General features: G+C 43.9%; 5 protein-coding genes across 5 annotated transcripts in view; all 5 read left to right on the forward strand.

The window, feature by feature from the left end:
• Positions 1 to 367: 367 nt before the first annotated feature.
• On the forward strand, positions 368 to 7,460 carry LOC115767807 (cytochrome P450 4g15). Its single transcript, XM_030712140.1, has 5 exons — positions 368 to 1,014; positions 1,131 to 1,328; positions 2,333 to 2,515; positions 5,947 to 6,909; positions 6,983 to 7,460. The coding sequence occupies exons 1-5, from the start codon at positions 816 to 818 to the stop codon at positions 7,180 to 7,182; spliced, it is 1,743 nt and encodes a 580-aa protein (XP_030568000.1). The 5' UTR covers positions 368 to 815; the 3' UTR covers positions 7,183 to 7,460.
• Positions 7,461 to 8,036: 576 nt separating this feature from the next.
• On the forward strand, positions 8,037 to 9,638 carry LOC115767809 (ubiquitin-like modifier-activating enzyme 5). Its single transcript, XM_030712142.1, has 2 exons — positions 8,037 to 8,468; positions 8,537 to 9,638. Exons 1-2 carry the CDS (start codon positions 8,209 to 8,211, stop codon positions 9,477 to 9,479), a joined length of 1,203 nt encoding a protein of 400 aa, XP_030568002.1. The 5' UTR covers positions 8,037 to 8,208; the 3' UTR covers positions 9,480 to 9,638.
• Positions 9,639 to 9,736: 98 nt separating this feature from the next.
• Positions 9,737 to 10,667, forward strand: LOC115767811 (signal peptidase complex subunit 2). Its single transcript, XM_030712143.1, has 2 exons — positions 9,737 to 9,853; positions 10,004 to 10,667. Exons 1-2 carry the CDS (start codon positions 9,815 to 9,817, stop codon positions 10,544 to 10,546), a joined length of 582 nt encoding a protein of 193 aa, XP_030568003.1. The 5' UTR covers positions 9,737 to 9,814; the 3' UTR covers positions 10,547 to 10,667.
• Positions 10,668 to 10,753: 86 nt separating this feature from the next.
• Positions 10,754 to 12,965, forward strand: LOC115767808 (probable tubulin beta chain CG32396). Its single transcript, XM_030712141.1, has 2 exons — positions 10,754 to 11,224; positions 11,299 to 12,965. Exons 1-2 carry the CDS (start codon positions 11,168 to 11,170, stop codon positions 12,634 to 12,636), a joined length of 1,395 nt encoding a protein of 464 aa, XP_030568001.1. The 5' UTR covers positions 10,754 to 11,167; the 3' UTR covers positions 12,637 to 12,965.
• A 2,153-nt stretch (positions 12,966 to 15,118) lies between these two features.
• LOC115767812 (death-associated protein kinase related) overlaps positions 15,119 to 19,198 on the forward strand; it is a 62,235-nt gene continuing 58,155 nt past the window's right edge. The window contains exon 1 of the mRNA XM_030712144.1: positions 15,119 to 15,312. Coding sequence (XP_030568004.1) covers positions 15,182 to 15,312 — 131 coding nt within the window. The 5' untranslated portion in view covers positions 15,119 to 15,181. The remainder of the gene's footprint in view (positions 15,313 to 19,198) is intronic.

Consider the following 19,198-nt stretch of genomic DNA (forward strand, 5'->3'; position numbering starts at 1 on the left):
GCTTGCATGCACTGCTTTAAATGGCGGCTTGGACATATTTCAAATGGCCACCCGTTTGACCGCCTTTGTGTGGACACTGTGTGCATCGCTCGGTCTGTCTGTTTGTCTGTTTGTCTGTTTATCTGTCCGCCCGTCCGCCCGTCCGCCCGTCCGTCCGTCCGTCCTGTCTGGCAGCGTCTGGCAGCGCCAGTTCGTTGCCGTTTGCCACATTGTTGGCTATAAAAGTCAGGCGCACTGGCGGCGGCGGCTAGTCACAGCGCGGAGCGTGAAGCGTGCGACGTCGGGCCGACCATATCCCATTTCATTTGAATAATTTGTTTTTATACTGTATTTTTATTATTTTATTTTGTATTTTTTATTTTTTTTGTGTGTGTGCTGCATTTCGCGTCCGTTTTGCTCGTGTTTGTGCTCATTGTTGCTGTGATTTTGTCTGTCCTATTTGCTTACTATTATTATTAATATTACTACTATCATTTTTGTTGCTGTTCCCGGAGCACAGCCGCGCGACGCTTTGCCAGGCCAGTTTTTATCAGTATCGCGGCGGACAGGCAGCGACGAGCATCCGCAGCATCCGCAGCATCCGCAAAACAAGACAACAACAAAAAATTAAGAAAAAGAATCTCACGGCGCGCATTGAAATGTTTTGAGCTACGAGTCGAGACGTCTCCCGTGGCATACGCCTTCGTTCTTAGTGCTGTGGTGCCCGCCGTGGCGTGTGGCGTGCGTTTACGATTCAACTACAGTTGATATTTGTTATTTTTTTTTGGGTTCTTTTTTTTTTTTTTGACCGCGTGTGCTACACTCCCGCCACCTCGATGGAGGTGCTGAAGAAAGACGCCGCCCTAGGCTCGCCCAGCAGCGTCTTCTACTTGCTGCTGCTGCCCACTTTGGTGCTCTGGTATACCTATTGGCGACTGTCTCGTGCTCATCTCTACAGATTGGCGGCGCGCCTGCCGGGCCCGCGTGGGTTGCCCATTGTGGGGCATTTGTTTGATGTGATTGGACCCGCTTCGTGTAGGTTCCCACTGTCCCAACTTCCACCTAACTCTCTCTCCCGCTCCCGCTCTCTCTCTCTCTCTCTATGTCTCTCTGTCTGTTTGTCTGGCTACAATTCTGTATCCTGTTTTCAGCTGTTTTCAAAACAGTCATACGCAAGAGCACACCCTTTGAGCATATCGCCAAAATGTGGATCGGTCCCAAGCTGGTCGTCTTCATCTATGATCCGCGCGATGTGGAGCTGCTGCTGAGCAGCCACGTCTACATCGATAAGGCATCCGAGTACAAGTTCTTCAAGCCCTGGCTCGGCGATGGTCTACTCATTAGCACAGGTGAGTATTACTCCGCACTCTATTACCCTATTCGAGCAGAAGTCGTCGTGGGGTTGGTTGATGGGTTGGTTCGGTGCCACTCTCTGGACTAGCTAATGCAATTTAAATTGCGTTTATGGAATCATAAATTAATAAAACGATTTGTAAGCCTGACAGTTGGCACAACAACGCCGAACAAATGGCGGCTATAAATAAACGAAACCGAACACAGAGCAGCAACTGTTTGCTGTGTGCGATTGCCATCTCTTTCGCCCAACGCCCCAGGCTTAACTATCTCTTTCTTTGTCTCATTTAACTTTTGATGTATCATATATCGTGTGATTATCCATATTATGACTGCGGCTAGATCTTTTCACATTTCAATCAGTCTAGCCCAGGCTTCATCTTTTTATATGTTATTTCAATTTTCAATTTGTTTCTTTGATCTATCAAATGTGTTTTTCTTTATTTTTTAAGAATTTCTCTTTTCATATAAAAATAGAATCTTAGTTGATATTTTCTTATACTGATTCCTCGAGCTTTATATGCTGCTCCTTTTATTTATCTTAGATATTATTCCGATCTCTCCATGCTGTTTTCTCTACTTATCTCTCAACTTGGTGGCAATTTTCGTTAGCCATCTTTTGATTATTTTCTATATCTCTTGAATAGTTTGAATCCTACTATGGTTGTACTTATCTTACCCCGATTTCTCCAACACTAGATGTCTCTGTTTCTATATCCCAAGTTTTACTATGTATACTAACTATTATTCCAAGCTCTCCATACTTATTCCTCTCTCTCTCTCTCTCTCTCTCTCTCTCTCTCTCTCTTTTCCTTTATGTATTCCAAGCTTGAATAAGGTCATATACTAAGTATTAACATTATTATTCCAATCTCTCTATACCTTTATCGATTCTCTGTCCCAAAGTCTTGCGCTTGAATTATTAGTTTTTGTTTTCATAATTTCTGTTCTTGGTTTTTGGCTAACCTTCCGTGATCTTTCTTTTCTGTATCCCGATCAGGTCAAAAGTGGCGCGCTCATCGCAAACTAATCGCACCCACATTCCATTTGAATGTCTTAAAGAGTTTCATTGAATTGTTTAACGAGAACTCGCGCAATGTGGTGCGGAAACTGCGTGCGGAGGCTGGTGGCACATTTGATTGTCATGATTACATGAGTGAGGCAACTGTGGAGATTCTATTGGGTAAGTGACACACGCGCACACACACACACACACAAACACACACAGACACACAGAGACACAGTCGGTACAGTCCACTCACACGCATTGACTGCGCGACAGGCTACGTTTTGGATTCAGTTTCAGATTCAAATTCCGATTCATTTTTTAAGTTTCTTTTTTCTTCTGCATTGGATGTGGGTGTGTGTGTGTGTGTGTGTGTGTGTGTGTGTGTGTGTGTGTGTGTGTGTGTGTGTGTGTGTGTGTGTGTGTGTGTGTGTGTGTGTGTGTGTGTGTGTGTGTGTGTGTGTGTGTGTGTGTGTGTTTGTACATGCCTAAGTGTACCTATCACATATGCGATTACTATATGCCATATGCCACAATTGAGCACAGACCCATTTCCCTATATACTCGCACAAGTGTACAAAGTTGTTGTTGTTGTCCGTTTGCCGCTTTTGTGCTTTGTGAGTTCAGACAATGGCACACACAAATTATTTCAAATACATGCCCAACTAATCCGTATATAGTTTGAATAATGAGCCACCATCAACTGGCATAGACCGATTTCCAGTACGTGCTTTCTTTTGCGACTTGCCAAGATTTCATTCCACGTAACTGTGACTTGTTTTCTTAAACCTGGCTTTAACTTATCTAATCTAATTAGTGAATATTCGTATACCTGATAAAGCTATCCAAAACTGAACGGTTCTTATTTATCAGCTTTGCCCCTTAGTTAACCATCAAACACTTAACTCAGCAGCAGCTCAGAGAATTCTCCGTACACAAAGATAATAAAGATCGAAGCTTTCTAGTTAAATATAGATGTACATCTGCCTAGCATAAGCAAATTTGTCGGCGCTTCGGTTTATGGTTCGAACCAGCTTTCTGCCTGAAGGCTTGGCTTGTGAACCTGCTTATGCAAGATAACATATACATTAACCCGAACTCTACCTGCACATATATGAAATTTGCTAAGAGAGGATTTGCCTAGGGAACTAGACAAGGGGCATTCGGACTGGAATGATAGATTGATGACAGACATTGCCGTTCAAGCTACTTAGACGACTTTCTATAGCCTGTGACCATTTCCAAGGCTTATACAAATGGTAAGATTATCTGGGAAGTCGCCCTCATTTGAACCGCAGGGATCTTTGGCAGCTCTGACGACTTTCACTATGTGGCTTGGCGAAGGCTCTAGCGCCTATAACTTATATCTAAAGTCATTAGCACGTTTGAGCCGGGCTATAATGTTTAAAGCCTGGTCGTAGGCTCCACTAACTGTGCCATTCAAATGCCTGTCGTTTATTTAAGGCCAAACACGTTTTGGCTTAAAAGTGAAAACCCCGCCAGTGTCTGGCAAATGTTAATGACATTGTCGCACAGATATATATATATATATATATATATATGTAGACATATAAACATATATCCATATATCTATATAATACTGTGTGCTAGGCTGGCCGATTGTTTTCTGGGCCATTGCATAAGGCAGGCACTCACCTTCGCCCCATAATTGAAATGCAGCCAAAACGCGCATCGCGTCTGAAAATTGCCAGCGCAAAGCCGAACCAAACTGCTAGCCAAGTGCAATTAAAATCACGTCGCATTGCCATTAAATGCTTAATCAGGAAAATTTGAATGCAACAGCCGCCAGCAGCGAGGCCCAGCCCCAGCCCCAGCTCCAAGCCCAGACCCAGACCCAAGACTAGGCCCCAGGCCCCAGGCCCAGATCCGACTGACGCAAACGAGCAATTAGCAATTAAGATTCAACATAAAAATAACCAAAATGAAAATGAAAAAAACAAAAATGTGTGCAAATCATTTTTGAGCTGGCGAAATGCTTTTTTTTTTTTATATATACGTATATGGCGCGTGTAGCGAAAATTGAATCAAAAATACAACAACAACAACAAGAAGAAATTCAAATGTCATTTTCGTTTGGCATTGCATAACCCCCCGCCCATATATATCCATATATTTAAGGAGTATTCAGCTGCAGCAAGCTACCAGTTTTTCCAGCCAGCTGGCCAACTGGCCTGTGGGCCAACTGGCCAGTGGGCCAAAGTGAAATGGTGAAAAGCAAGTGGGGAAAAACCAGAATTTCCACACTTGCGCAATGCAAACACTCCTCGCACACGCACAGTCCGTTTTCAGCCTTAGCGGAAGAATTGTCAAATCAATCAAAAGTTCAACTATGCAATCGCATACGTAACTCGGCCAAATAGTCCAGTTTTCTAAGAAACGTATAATTGCAAATATTAAGTCGTAAGTTAAGATCAGCTGGCTGCAAAGTAGGCTTTCACTTCCGCTTGACGCACAGAAATAGAGACTTGGACGACTTGGAGGTAACCCGAACTCGAACTTCCTTGATCCTGTGATTCATCCTGCTTTGGCCCACACACTATCTATTTGAGATGCAGTCTTGATTTACTTCGGTGCTTAAAGTCCGATTCCATTGAAAGACTCTCAAGACTCTCGCCCGAGACTCTCTTCAAATGGGCGAGAAAATATATGACATATTTCAAAATTCAGATTACTAGCTTTTGTCAGACATAATCCTGATCAAGTACACATGTGTGCAACATGGGATCCGAGTTGCTTCCTTCTGTCTACTACAAAAGCCTTAACGCCTTTTCACCCATTTTCCACGGGCTCGATTTGTAAAAACTATAACAAGTTCGCCAAAAGTTTTCGCTATGCAGATTTTAATGCAAAAGTTACATAAAACATGAGATTTATTATGATTATTGCAGGCATAGGAAATTGTTACAAGCTGCTAGCCTAGTCTTGTTATGGATTTTTGGCACAGAGAACGCCACAGCCATACAAATAGACGGGGATTTGAGCCCGGACTCTTGTGGTTGCCTAACATGAAATCGATTCAATTATATATACAAGTTTAGCTAGCCTACGTAACTCTACTGAAACTCCTTGCCTGGGGCGAGACCTGATCACCTGAAAGTAAATATGACACCTGTATACGATATATGTCATACTTGTATGATAGCTAATACCAGATACCAAATTTCAAATTGATACTTGATTGGTTTTCAAATAAATCAATTTCTATAGGCATTCCAAATATGTTTGGGCAAAATACGCATACGCTCCGTTGGCCGGCGCTGGACCTCAGCTCGTTTATTCATAATATACGTGTGTGTGACTATGTGTGTGTGTGTGTGTGTGTGTGCTTAGCGATTGCTATTTATGCATTGTATTTGCAATTAGACAGCCGGCGTAGCCTCCGTTGTATGTTTGTTAAGTTTAATTGGCGCTTGGGTCAGTCGAGTGCATTCCACTTCCAATCTCATTCCCATTCCCATTCCCATACCCATTCCCATTTCCATTCCCGTTGCGTTCGCAATATTGTGGCATGCTACTGGCTATGGGCTAATTGGAGCTGGGGCTCTTCTTTTCGCTGGTCCCCGTCTTCCATCTTCTTGCACTTGCAGAAACCGCAATGGGCGTATCGAAGAAGACCCAGGACAAGTCTGGATTTGAGTACGCAATGGCGGTGATGCGCATGTGCGATATACTCCATGCCCGGCATCGCAGCATCTTTCTGCGCAACGAGTTCATCTTCACGCTGACCCGCTACTACAAGGAGCAGGGCCGTCTGCTGAACATCATTCACGGCCTCACCACCAAGGTCATACGCAGCAAGAAGGCGGCCTTCGAGCAGGGCACTCGCGGCTCTCTGGCACAGAGCGAGCTGAAGGCGGCTGCCCTCGAGCAGGAGGAGCGGGAGCTGCGTGAGCAGCAGCAGAGATCACCAGCTGGCGGCGTCAAGCCCGTTGAGCTGGCCAGCCCCGTCGCCGGCCTCTCCTACGGCCAGTCGGCTGGCCTTAAAGACGATCTGGACGTGGAGGACAATGATATTGGCGAGAAGAAACGTTTGGCCTTCCTCGATCTGATGCTGGAGAGTGCGCAAAATGGAGCACTAATTACGGACACCGAAATCAAGGAGCAGGTGGATACGATTATGTTTGAGGGACACGACACGACGGCGGCTGGATCCTCGTTCTTTTTGTCGCTAATGGGCATACACCAGGATATACAGGATCGTGTGATTGCCGAACTGGATGGCATCTTTGGTGACTCCCAGCGACCGGCCACATTCCAAGATACGCTCGAAATGAAATATCTGGAACGTTGCCTCATGGAAACGCTGCGCATGTTCCCGCCAGTGCCGCTGATCGCACGCGAGCTGCAGGAGGATCTGAAACTGAACTCGGGACCCTATGTTATACCGCGTGGCGCCACAGTCACAGTGGCCACCATATTGCTGCATCGTAATCCGAAGGTCTACACCAATCCCAATGTCTTTGATCCGGACAACTTTCTGCCCGAACGCCAGGCGAATCGACACTATTATGCCTTTGTGCCCTTCTCCGCAGGACCACGCAGCTGTGTGGGTGAGTATCCATACAATATAGAAGAGTTCATTCGCTGAACTAAGTTGAGATTACATACATATATATTCGACAGGTCGCAAATACGCCATGCTGAAACTGAAGATCCTGCTGTCAACCATCATGCGCAACTATCGTGTCTATTCGGACCTCAGCGAATCGGACTTCAGGCTGCAGGCGGACATCATACTGAAGCGGGAGGAGGGCTTTCGCGTGCGCCTCCAGCCGCGACAGCCGGGACAGGCGACCACAACTGGCAGCACGGCAGCATCATAAACTTATGCATATCTTTATTTGCAAGTGATAGTCCCGGTCTATACAGTAATACTCCATGCATAATACAAGCAAGAAACAAAACACCTCCCCACCCCCCACACACACACACACTACTAAAGAGCGTAGTATGTAATTTTTATTGATATTTGATAAATATTTGTTTATCGTAGCAATTTTCAAGCGCTGAATTTAACATGTAACACACACATACACACAAAAACATCAGCAACAAATATTAATTATATCATTTTTTTTTTTTGTGTTTTTAATAATAATACGAATAATGTTTTGACAATATATTTGGTGTAATATTTTGAATTGCGCGCCTGTTTGATCTTCTTTTTTACCGCATGGGCAACTCTACGTGCTAGAGGTGGACGTGGTATGTGCTTCATTTCGTGCCTCTGGAATTAAAATGTTGGCTGCCGAGATATTGAATAACATTAAAAAATAGTTAATAGCATTTATTTTTACAAGATTACCAATTTAAATAATTTCAAGCCATGTATCACTAAGCAAAGAATTATTTGGTATGGAGCAGGTCAAGAAGATAATGAATTTGAAATTATATTACTGATGCAGATAAAAGTTATTTTAGATATTTAGATTATTACTTGCGGAGGATAAGTTACTGCTGCCTGTGAGAATAATGATTACAGGAATATTTCGCCCCGATGTTGAAATAACATGATTTTAGTTTGCCAATAATGTATTCACGAGTAAATTTACGTTTTGTTTTTAATAATATGGCGTCCCATCGTACACTAGAACTTTATTCAAATATTTTAACTAATAATTCTGTTATCTAAATATCTTATTAAATAAATATCGTGCTCTGTGCGCGCCCATCGCATTTTTGCGCTCACGCTATCGATAGTCAGCGTTGGGAAAGCAAAACATCTGGCAACGCCGCACAGCTGTGCTAGCGAAAGTGACACGACGACAGCCGAAACGTTGACGGTCGAGGATTTGGAGCCAGCATTAGATTTGTTTTGTTTTGTTCAACTTGTGCCTTCTGTTCGCAATATGTCAACCGCCATTGACGAGCTGCAGGCAATCATTGCCGAGCTGAAGTCGGAGCTGGAGGAGCAGAAGACCTGCACACGCAATGCTCGTGAACGGATTGAGCGCATGTCCGCGGAGGTCGTCGATTCCAATCCGTACAGCCGCCTTATGGCGCTGCAGCGCATGAACATAGTCAAGGACTATGAGCGCATACGCGACAAGGCGGTTGCGATTGTGGGTGTCGGTGGCGTTGGCAGTGTCACTGCCGACATGTTGACACGGTAAGCGAAAGTGGAAGAGGAATGCGATTACTAAAGCATATTATATCGTTGATGCATTGATTCAACAGCTGTGGCATTGGCAAGCTGATACTGTTCGACTACGACAAGGTGGAGCTGGCCAATATGAACCGATTGTTCTTCACACCCGACCAAGCTGGCCTGTCCAAGGTGGAAGCAGCGGCGCGCACACTCAGCTTTATCAATCCAGATGTGCGGATTGAGACGCACAACTACAACATAACCACCGTGGACAACTTTGACAAGTTCCTCAGCACGATCTCCGAGAGCGGCATGCAGCAGGGCCAGCCCGTTGATTTGGTGCTCAGTTGTGTGGATAACTTTGAGGCGCGCATGGCCATCAATGCGGCCTGCAACGAGAACAATCTGAACTGGTTTGAGTCTGGCGTATCCGAAAACGCAGTGTCCGGCCACATACAGTTTATACGTCCAGGCGACACGGCCTGTTTTGCCTGTGCGCCGCCGCTGGTGGTCGCCGAGAACATTGACGAGCGGACGCTGAAACGCGAGGGCGTCTGCGCCGCCTCGCTGCCCACCACCATGGGCATTACGGCGGGCTTGCTGGTGCAAAATGCGCTCAAGTATTTGCTTAATTTTGGCGAGGTCTCCGACTATTTAGGCTACAATGCGCTGAACGACTTCTTTCCCAAGATGACTCTCAAGCCGAATACACAGTGCGACGATCGGCATTGTCTGCAGCGCCAGAAGGAGTTCCAGGCATGCCCGAAACCTGTGGTGCAACAGGTGGAGGAGGTATCCGATGAGCCGCTGCATGCCAGCAACGACTGGGGCATTGAGATTGTGGCTGATGATGCGCCAGTCGCGGAACAGGCGCCCAAAACTGCAGACACTGCGAATGTGGCATCCGGACTGCGTCTGGCTTACGAGGCGCCAGAAAAGGAGGCCGTAGACCAGGCGGGCAATGCAGCTGCTGGTGACGGTATGCCAGAGACGAGCCTGGAAGATTTAATGGCGCAAATGAAGTCTATGTAAGACTGCAACACAAATTCCATACTACTCTGTTATTTATAAATATATTTACAATTTTTTCTTTTTTTTTTTACAACGAAAGACAAAATTTAAATTTGTCTGTTTTTACTTGTCTCGCTTATCGATAAATCGAACTTAACAGAGAAGCCTAATGGCAGCGTTAACAGCAGCAAAAAAAAAATACTAAATACCGAAATATGGTAAAAAATACTTCTGAGTATGCGGTCACGCTGTATTAAACACTGAATATCTGTCGCGTTGTCAAATTGCAAAAACAAGTCTTTTTTTCGTTCTTGCCAGCCAAACCTTTACCGAATTGACTTAATAAATCAGCTTAAATGACTAAAAAGGAGGATAAATCACAGCCTGCTGAAGAGGTAAGTACAGCACAGCGCCGACCGGCATAGTGACGCCTCCGGCAACCGGTTTCCATTTGGGTGTTTTTTTTTTTTTTGTTTTAATTGAACACGTCAGTCGGCACCGTCCCTAATGTAAACGAGATCCAACAACAATTTGACAATTTGCAGCTGGTTAAAGTCAACAAGTGGGATGGCTCGGCGGTGAAGCATGCCCTGGACGATGCGGTCAAGACCTGCCTGTTGGGCGATCGGCCACAGTTGAAGGAACAGTTCGGCCTGGTTAACACCCGTCTGGTGCTCTGCGCCCTGGCCGTTGGTGTGGCCATTATGGCGCATGCCTGGGACTTTACCCATCCGTTTCCGCAGTCGCGGCCCGTGTTGCTCTTCAGCGTGCTGGCCTACTTTGCCCTGATGGGCGTGCTCACGCTCCACACAACGTTCCGCGAGAAGGGCACCTTTGTCGTCGCTTTGCAGAAGGATGCCGGCGCCAAATTGCCACGCATCTGGGAGGCCAGCTCCGATATGAAGAAGTACGACGATAAGTACCTGCTCACACTGTCCGTCAAGGATGGGCGTGGCCAGCGCGAGCAGATCAGCAGCAAGTCCTGCGCCGCCTTCATCGACAGCAACGGCATCATTCTGGACAATCTGGTGGCCAACGAGGTCAACCGGCTGTACAATTCGCTGGCCGCCGAAAAGAAGGAAAAGTAGCCACAACAGCTGACTCAAGCGCTGATTGTCTAAGAATTTACTGCTTTCCATCGATTTTTCCTTGCAACTTTATAACTTTATGTTTTTTTTTTCACTCTCATTAAATTAATTGTAGTAAATACGCAAATCTTTGACTAACGCCCGCGCGTGACACGAGTTTCGGTTGCAGCGTGTCACGACATTTGCCATCGTTTCGTGTCACGCAGTTCGCTTCAAATCGGTCCCCAATCAATTTCTGGATGTGCAAGGCTCTGTAGCAAGGCTCTGTATGTTACATGCATAGAACTATATATATGTACGTGAGAAACCTACACGACACGACGCGTTATTTCGTGTCACGACACCGAGCTCGTCGCGTGTGGGCCGATCGAAGGCGGCTTGGCAAATAGTTTTGGGCTGGGAATCGTTTGTTGCTTATTCCGTAGCATTTGGAGAGCTTGTGGAAAAGACTGTGGATGAAACCGTGAAGCCACAGCATGATGCTCGCATAGCCAGTATTCCAAAACACAACAACTTTCGGCCAAGAACAACCATCAAAATTTAATTGTCAAAAATTTATGAATAAAGAGAAAAAAAGAGTCCGTCACAAGTGCAGCAGAGCGTGGAGAGCGGGCGTGTGGAATGCGAGAGATTGTGACGCTGCAGATCGGCGGCGCCGGCAATGCCATTGGCGATGCGGTGAGTAGCTCACCTCAGGTCAGTTGGCCAGCATAGGATCTCATCCAGAGTGTCGCACTCCCACACACACGCAGTTCTGGCATGTGATCTCGCACGAGCACGGCGTGGACTACGCATCCGGGCATTTTGGCGGCACCAGCCCACTGCAATTGGAACGCATCAATGTGTTCTTCAATGCAACGGCCAGCAAGAGATTCTATGCACGGACCATCATCATCGACACGGAGGCGAGCACCATACAGCGCCTGAATGCCAGCAGCCAGCTGTACAGGCCGGAAAACTTTGTCGCCGGCTCGGAGAGTGCCGGCAATAATTTTGCGCGCGGCTATCATACCGACGGTGCCGAAATACTCGACCAGGTGCTGGACAATACGCGACGCGAGGTCGAATCCGTGGACTCGCTGCAGGGCTTTCAGCTGCTCCATTCGATTGGCGGCGGCACCGGCTCCGGCCTGACATCCCTGATCATGGAGGCGCTGGTCGAACAGTATCCGGACAATCTGCTGTGCAACTATGTGACCATACCGTCACCGAACATGTCCCAGGTGGTGGTAGAGCCATACAATGCGCTGCTCAGCATTCCGGCGCTGGTGAACAACTCGCATTTGACCTTTTGCCTGGACAACGAGGCGCTCTTTCAGATCTGCAATCGCAATTTGAAAATACAAATGTCCGGCTATGAGCATATCAATCATATTGTGGCCTTGACCATGTCCGGCATAACCACCTGTCTGCGCTTTCCCGGCCAGCTGAATGCGGGCCTGCGCAAGATCTATGTGAACATGGTGCCATTTCCACGGCTGCACTTTCTCATACCGGGCTTTGCGCCGCTGGTCACCTGCAAGCAGCAACAGTTTAGCAAGGGCACCGTCTCCGAGCTGGTGCAGCAGATCTTCTCCAGCAACAATCTGTTGTGCGCGATCGATTTGCGCAAGGGCAAGCTGCTAACGGCCGCCGGCATCTTTCGCGGCAGAATGTCGCCGCGCGAGGTCGACCAACTGATGACGGGGGTACGCAACAAGAATCTGCACAACTTTGTCGATTGGATACCGAACAACATCAAGACGGCCATCTGTGATATACCGCCGCGTGGCCTCAAGATGTCTGCCACGTTCATTGGCAACACGACGGCAATTCAGACTCTGTTCCAGCGTCTGCTGGACGGCTCCTGCATTATGCTGCGCCGCAAGGCTCATCTGCATTGGTACACCGGCGAGGGCATGGAGGAACGCGAATTCACCGATGCCCAGGAGGAGCTGCAGAACATTATCGATGATTACCGTGGCAGTGGCGATGGCGGCGATGGCGCTGCCGCTGGAGGCGGCACTGCTGCTGGAGGCAGCGGTGGCAACGATGGGGATAGCGGCGATGAGGCGGCGGCTGGGCCACAATGTACTTATTGCGCGGACTGAGGCAACCAATTGGCCATCATTATTGTTGTCGTGCCTGGCATCTAGTTACGGGCGGAGGCAGCAGCATTCCGTTGCGGTGCGTAGATCAAATGCCGGATCTGGTAAACTTGGCAATTGCCGTTGCGACATTTGGCGGCATGATGCAGTGCATCCTATTTATAGCTGGCCAAAGTTCGTTGCGTTTAGAGTTCAGCGCACCAACGTGTGTGTGTGTGTGTGTGTGTGTGCGCGCATCTCTATCCGTTCATCCACATGCCGGCTTTTGGGCAAAGGTGCTGCAAATTGCGCGGCTCTATTAATAAAATTGCATAAATCTATGAGGCAATGCGACTAATGCGGCCCGGCTAATGCTGAAAAGGTTTTTGCACTTGGCTTGTCTATTTTTGGCAGCGACGCATTCCTGAGATGCCAGCGCCGATGTCTTTCCCGGCCTGGCCTGGCCTGGCCAGAGAGGCGTTGACAAAAATACACGCAACTGCTGGGCGGGCACACGCGGGGCCGGGTGCCGGGCTGGGGAGGTTGCTCATGAAAATGCAGCGTGCAAGTGGAGCACGCAGACAGACACACGCACATGCCGCATGCAGCAGCAGCAGCATACATGAATATAAACATAATGCAAATGTCTAAATTAAGAATTTATAGGCGGCGCCAAGAGCACTAAAGTGGCGGCTGCTGGGCTATGTTTAGGCCAGCGCCCAATGTCCATTGCGTGTCAAGATTCCGTCAAGTGTGTAGCGTGATCGCTGCTTGTTCTCATTTCGCTTCTCTTTTTCAATAACTATTTTGAAATTTTCAAGCCGAGCCCGCGGCCGGACTTAAGCGCAGAGTTGCTATTTGCCGAGTCGAGCGGGAAAAGTGCAGCAGGTTGGCACGCATGCGTTTCATTTAATCAAAAATGTTTTGCTATCGTTATGTTAAGTCAGCTGTGCGTTCATTGTTAACAGTGCCAGTTTGAGTACGATAGTATAATTTTTTTAGAAATCTATTTAAATTCAGTGCCATGCGTTACAAAAACAACAGCAATGCGTGCAACATTTTTTACAATTTCAATGTCGCCTGGTGCTTGACATTAGACATTGATAAATGTTTCACAAGCGCAGCAACCGATATATTAGTTTTGCAGTTAACAGCGTACTAACAGCTGTTAACAAAATACTGCTATCGATTATACGCGCCATTACAACCAATTTGTCATCGATATTCAGAAGCAATAACAAAACCGAACGAGGCGGACGTGTGACGCTCGGTGCGCTTAATTGTGAATTGAAATCGTTGTGGCCTGGTTTATGTGTGCGCTGGGTTTGTGACTGTTATTTGTCGTTTACTAACTGAACTCTACCGACTACCACGAGTTTATTTATTTGTTTGTTTGAGTGTGAGTGTGTGCTTATTGTGGTACAAATTCAAATTATTTAACAAATCGAATGTGCGCTGTAACACCAATTTTTTTTCTATGCGTTTATTCCGCGCTTCGTGTTCGAATAATATTTAAATATTTTAATTACGAGTTGTATTTGCTAAAATCCAACAGCATTAGCATTTCAATTATTTAATTCTTGTGTGTGTTTTTTTTATATTTTTTTTTTGTGCAAAGTTGGACACACGTACACACACTCAATTCAAGCAGCAGCAAGAAGTTGCTGTGAGCTGCGCTGCCGCCGCCGAAGTTGGCAGAACACGACGGTGTATACACCAACACAACCAGCATTGAGCATATACATACACACACAACACACATACTTAGATACAGACACAAATACAACAGCCAGCGCAGCATTGACAAAGTAACGTAAAACGTGTTGTGTGTGTTGTGTGAAATTGTAATGCGTGTGCCGCGCATTCAATTCTAATTTAAATGGTCTTAACATTTCAAACAAAAAAAAAAAATCAACAAACAAATATAAAATCAAATAACAGGCAAATCGAAAACTACAAAACAACAGCAAAAACAGCCAAGAAATTTCCGTGACTGTTGTCGCTGTCGCTGTCGCTGCTGCCGCTGCTATAGTTGGACCTGCATAGTTTGGCTGCAGCAACAGCATCCCTAGTGCTGTCACGCTTCAACTAACAGGCTGTTGCATTTGCGACGTCGGCAGCGCAGCTTAAAAGGGCGCTGGAATTTCTCGGCTTCTGTTTTTCTTTTATTACTGATGCTGCTGCTGCTGCTGCTAATGCGGGCAGTGTGACCAAAGCTTGGCGAAAAGCGCGCGCGCGACTCTTGTGTGTTGTTATTTACATTTACGTTTTGTTGTTTTCCTTTTTGTTTTGTTAGCAAACATATTTAATTATTGTATATATTATTGTTGTTTTCTGTATGTGCCACAGTTTAAATTTCGCGCCGTCGTCTCAACGCAACCCCAACTGCAATACAGTCTCTCCCCGCCCCTGCCGCCCCCTAAATAAAACAATTTTAAACTAAAACAAGAAAAAGCCTAAACGAAAAAAAAAGACGAAAGATCTAAAAAAAAATAAAAAAAAAAGTGTTCGTGCGTGTGTGAAGAGAGAGAGAGAGAGAGAGAGAACGAGAGCAGCTGCAGCTTGAAACATGTTTACCGAGGAGGGCATCTTTCCCATAGGCGATGGCCTGCTGGACGTTGATGCCAAACGCTTGAAGGGATTACTTGTGTCGCATGACATCAACGAGATCTACGAGGTGGAACAGACGCCGTTTGCCAGGTGAGTGAGAAACCGGAGCATAAAACGTGTTTGCTTCTTCTTATTTCGCTGCGACTGCCGCTGCTGCCTCGAAAAGTTGCCAAAAAAGCGAAAACTGCGTCTGCAACATGTCCAGCGACAAGCACAAAAATGCTTAAAGAAAGTCAGTCAGCAGTCAGTTGCTTTTTTTTTTATTTTTCCTTTTTTTTAGTTTTTTTTGTTGAAAACCGAAATCTTCTGCGCAGGCGCCGCGGCAGCAGCAGCAAGTCAAAAAACTTGTTTTGTCTGTATGTGTGTGTGTGTGTGTGTGTGTGAGCTTCTACTTTGCACACATACAGGCGCACATGTGCACAAAAACTTGCATTGGGCACTCTCTTGCGCCGTTGTTGTTATCATTGTTGCTGTCTTTGCCTGCCCTTTGTGGCATTTGCCTTAGCACCAACACCACATAGCAGCTGTTCCCGTTTGCCGCCGTCGCCGAGTGACCCTCGTGCTTCATTTTGCATTCATTTCGCCTTCGCCTTGCATTTTGTTCGATTCTCTCGCTCTCGCTCGCACTGCTGCTGTTTTGCTGCTGCCCTTAGTCCGCGACAGCAGTCTGGCAACCTTTTCTGCTAGATTTGCATTTTTGCTCGTTTTTTCATTATAATTTGTTTTGCATTTAGCTTTATACCTTTTCCGCTTTCCGTTCCATCATCAGTGGCAGCAGTTTGCTCATTAGTTTTTATTTGGTTTTTATTCAAAATCGTCTCGTCGCGTCTCCCCAACTCCAATTTGCATAAATATTTCGCCTGCCTTGTCTTCTCATACAGTTGTGCTTGTGTTTCCGCAGCAGAAGCAGCAGCAGCTTCCTAGTTGTTGCTCCTGACCTTCTCTCTCTCCCCCCCCCCCCCCCCCCCCCCCCCCCCCCCCTCTTTCTGAAATTCATAACTATTCTGACAACTGAAATGAAGCGAGCGAGAGAGAGAGAGAGCGTATAAGGAGCGACATTGCCACTTGAGACGACGCCTGTCCGTGTCAATCTGCCCCACTCTTTTTTCAGTTCTTATTACTTTGTACACTAGAAAATAAACGAAGAAGAAGAAGCAGAAGATGCAGCCCAAGTGGACTGACTGACTGTGAAGGTCGTTCGCTTCGCTTCGCTTCGTTTGCGATCTTTGCATGAAGCTCTCTCTCTCTCTCTTTCAAGTTTAGAACAGCAACAGCACCAAGAAGCAGAAGAAGAAGAAGAAGCTGAGACAATAGATGGACAGACAAGCATGTTCGCAGCTGTCTTTATCTACAGCTCGTGCGGCTTTGGAGCTGCTGATAAGCCCCAGGCAAACAATTTTATCAGCTATCGATGCATTGATTTCGCAAGCGCGCAACCTAATATTATATATACATATACACATACGCGTGTATACATGTAGAAGAAGAAGAGCATCATTTTTGGTCACACTCACCGTAAACTGAAAAAGCGTATCTTCGCATTTGTTGTTGTTTTTACTAACATTGTACATTTGTACATTTTGTATGTACATACATATGTGATTCCTTGCCACGCGATTGCTATCGAAAATCTAGATATGTTTAAATAGAATCATTTTTTGTTTTATTTGAAGTTTCTAGAGCTTTCTTTAAGAAAAAAAAGCTAATGGATTTTAATATAGAAAATATATATTTTTGACAATGCCGCTTTGAATACTTGATACTCCTAAAATTGTTTCAACTTTATTGGTTTTCAAAATAAGAATAAAATGGCAAAATCAACATACTTTGGATTTTATTTAATTTTATTTAGTTTTTGAAAAGCATTTTCGAAACAGCTGTGTCGCACGTAACATTTGTTAATTATATTAAACAGCTGCGCGTAAATTGCTAATTACGCTAAATGCTACCAACATGAATATATACCTGTGCATGTACGTATAAATATAAAAGTATATAAGTATAAGTATAAGTATAAGTATAAGTATAAGTATAAGTATAAGTATAAGTATAAGTATAAGTATAAGTATAAGTATAAGTATAAGTATAAGTATAAGTATAGTATAAGTATAAGTATAAGTATAAGTATAAGTATAAGTATAAGTATAAGTATAAGTATAAGTATAAGTATAAGTATAAGTATAAGTATAAGTATAAGTATAAGTATAAGTATAGTATAAGTATAAGTATAAGTATAAGTATAAGTATAAGTATAAGTATAAGTATAAGTATAAGTATAAGTATAAGTATAAGTATAAGTATAAGTATAAGTATAAGTATAAGTATAAGTATAAGTATAAGTATAAGTATAAGTATAAGTATAAGTATAAGTATAAGTATAAGTATACGTATAAGTATAAGTATAAGTATAAGTATAAGTATAAGTATAAGTATAAGTATAAGTATAAGTATAAGTATAAGTATAAGTATAAGTATAAGTATAAGTATAAGTATAAGTATAAGTATAAGTATAAGTATAAGTATAAGTATAAGTATAAGTATAAGTATAAGTATAAGTATAAGTATAAGTATAAGTATAAGTATAAGTATAAGTATAAGTATAAGTATAAGTATAAGTATAAGTATAAGTATAAGTATAAGTATAAGTATAAGTATAAGTATAAGTATAAGTATAAGTATAAGTATAAGTATGAGTATGAGTATGAGTATGAGTATGAGTATAAGTATGAGTATAAGTATAAGTATAAGTATAAGTATGAGTATGAGTATGAGTATAAGTATAAGTATAAGTATAAGTATAAGTATGAGTATGAGTATAAGTATAAGTATAAGTATAAGTATAAGTATAAGTATAAGTATAAGTATAAGTATAAGTATAAGTTTACGTATAAGTGTAGGTGTACGTATAAGTGTAAGTGTAAGTAAAGTATAAGTATAGGTCTAAGTATAAGTATATATGTATATAAGGCAAACAGGATAGGCTTTCCATAATTGCCAAAAAGTCCGAGTTTTTAGCTATTTTTTTTTTGCTTAAAACTCAACACAAACATCCATAATATATAAAGATTCTAAATATCGTTCAATCGCGACTTCTTTCTCTCATGCAAGAGCTTTCGCTGTATCAACGGACAAGGTAATACATACATACACACATACATATTTATTAGTAATATTATTTGCTTTCTACAAATATTGTACGATTCGATTAGCTTCTTCTTTTTTAATTCAGCTTTTATATAATTTCACCTTCTATTAAATTTCGCCTCTTTGGCAAAGTTCTGCCCAGCGGCAAACCAAATGTTTCGTCTTTGGGTTTTTTCTGTTTCTGTTTTTTTTCCCTTTATTTTTTGTTCGTTTGTGCTTCAACCTGTTGCTGTCTTTGCTTTCGTTTCTGCTCACAATTCTTCTTGGTTGTGGTTTTTTTTTTTTATAACCATTTTTACCCCGTTTTCTTTTGGTTTGTTGCTTATCAACGCGTATATTTTAGGCGTTCCTTCAGGGCCTTCGATTGTTTTGACTCAAAAGCTGGTTAGGCTTTCTTTACCCTGTAAATGTTAAGCATGGGCAAAAGAGGGTATACTGCAAATGTATGCAAATGCAAAGAAGGATATATAATTGAAATTTAAAATATTTTACAATTGAAACAATTCGAAGAGCGGTACTGCAAACCGAAATAGTATATTAACTGAGAGCTACAGGGTATCTGTAGATCGACTTTGGCGTTCTTTCTTTTATTTATTGGCCTCAACTTATGGGACAATTTTTGGTGTCACTTTTTATCGCAGTTCTCTTATCAATTTCTTTAGATAAGCAGCAGGCAGAAGGTTTTTCTACGTTCTTTTGTTTTTCATATTCAGCGAACTTGTTTAGCCAAGTTTGCGTTCGAGATTTGTCTTCAACTTTTTACAGCGAAACGGCCGATGGATCTTAAATGGCCCAGATAAAGCGTATATGCCATATGTATATGTGCCCGATT

Source organism: Drosophila novamexicana, unplaced genomic scaffold (genome assembly GCF_003285875.2).
Source record: "Drosophila novamexicana strain 15010-1031.04,08,12 unplaced genomic scaffold, DnovRS2.1 tig00001466-arrow-arrow-pilon, whole genome shotgun sequence".
Taxonomy (NCBI): Eukaryota; Metazoa; Arthropoda; class Insecta; order Diptera; family Drosophilidae; genus Drosophila; species Drosophila novamexicana.

Bases quoted from the DNA above. Each gene is read 5' to 3' on its own strand.
- LOC115767807 (XM_030712140.1), top strand. From the start codon at position 816: ATGGAGGTGCTGAAGAAAGACGCCGCCCTAGGCTCGCCCAGCAGCGTC. The intron at 1,329-2,332 runs GTGAGTATTACT...TATCCCGATCAG, and splicing joins TGGTCTACTCATTAGCACAG to GTCAAAAGTGGCGCGCTCAT. The intron at 6,910-6,982 runs GTGAGTATCCAT...TATATTCGACAG, and splicing joins AGGACCACGCAGCTGTGTGG to GTCGCAAATACGCCATGCTG.
- LOC115767809 (XM_030712142.1), top strand. From the start codon at position 8,209: ATGTCAACCGCCATTGACGAGCTGCAGGCAATCATTGCCGAGCTGAAG. The intron at 8,469-8,536 runs GTAAGCGAAAGT...TTGATTCAACAG, and splicing joins ACTGCCGACATGTTGACACG to CTGTGGCATTGGCAAGCTGA.
- LOC115767811 (XM_030712143.1), top strand. From the start codon at position 9,815: ATGACTAAAAAGGAGGATAAATCACAGCCTGCTGAAGAG. The intron at 9,854-10,003 runs GTAAGTACAGCA...GACAATTTGCAG, and splicing joins AATCACAGCCTGCTGAAGAG to CTGGTTAAAGTCAACAAGTG.
- LOC115767808 (XM_030712141.1), top strand. From the start codon at position 11,168: ATGCGAGAGATTGTGACGCTGCAGATCGGCGGCGCCGGCAATGCCATT. The intron at 11,225-11,298 runs GTGAGTAGCTCA...ACACACACGCAG, and splicing joins GCAATGCCATTGGCGATGCG to TTCTGGCATGTGATCTCGCA.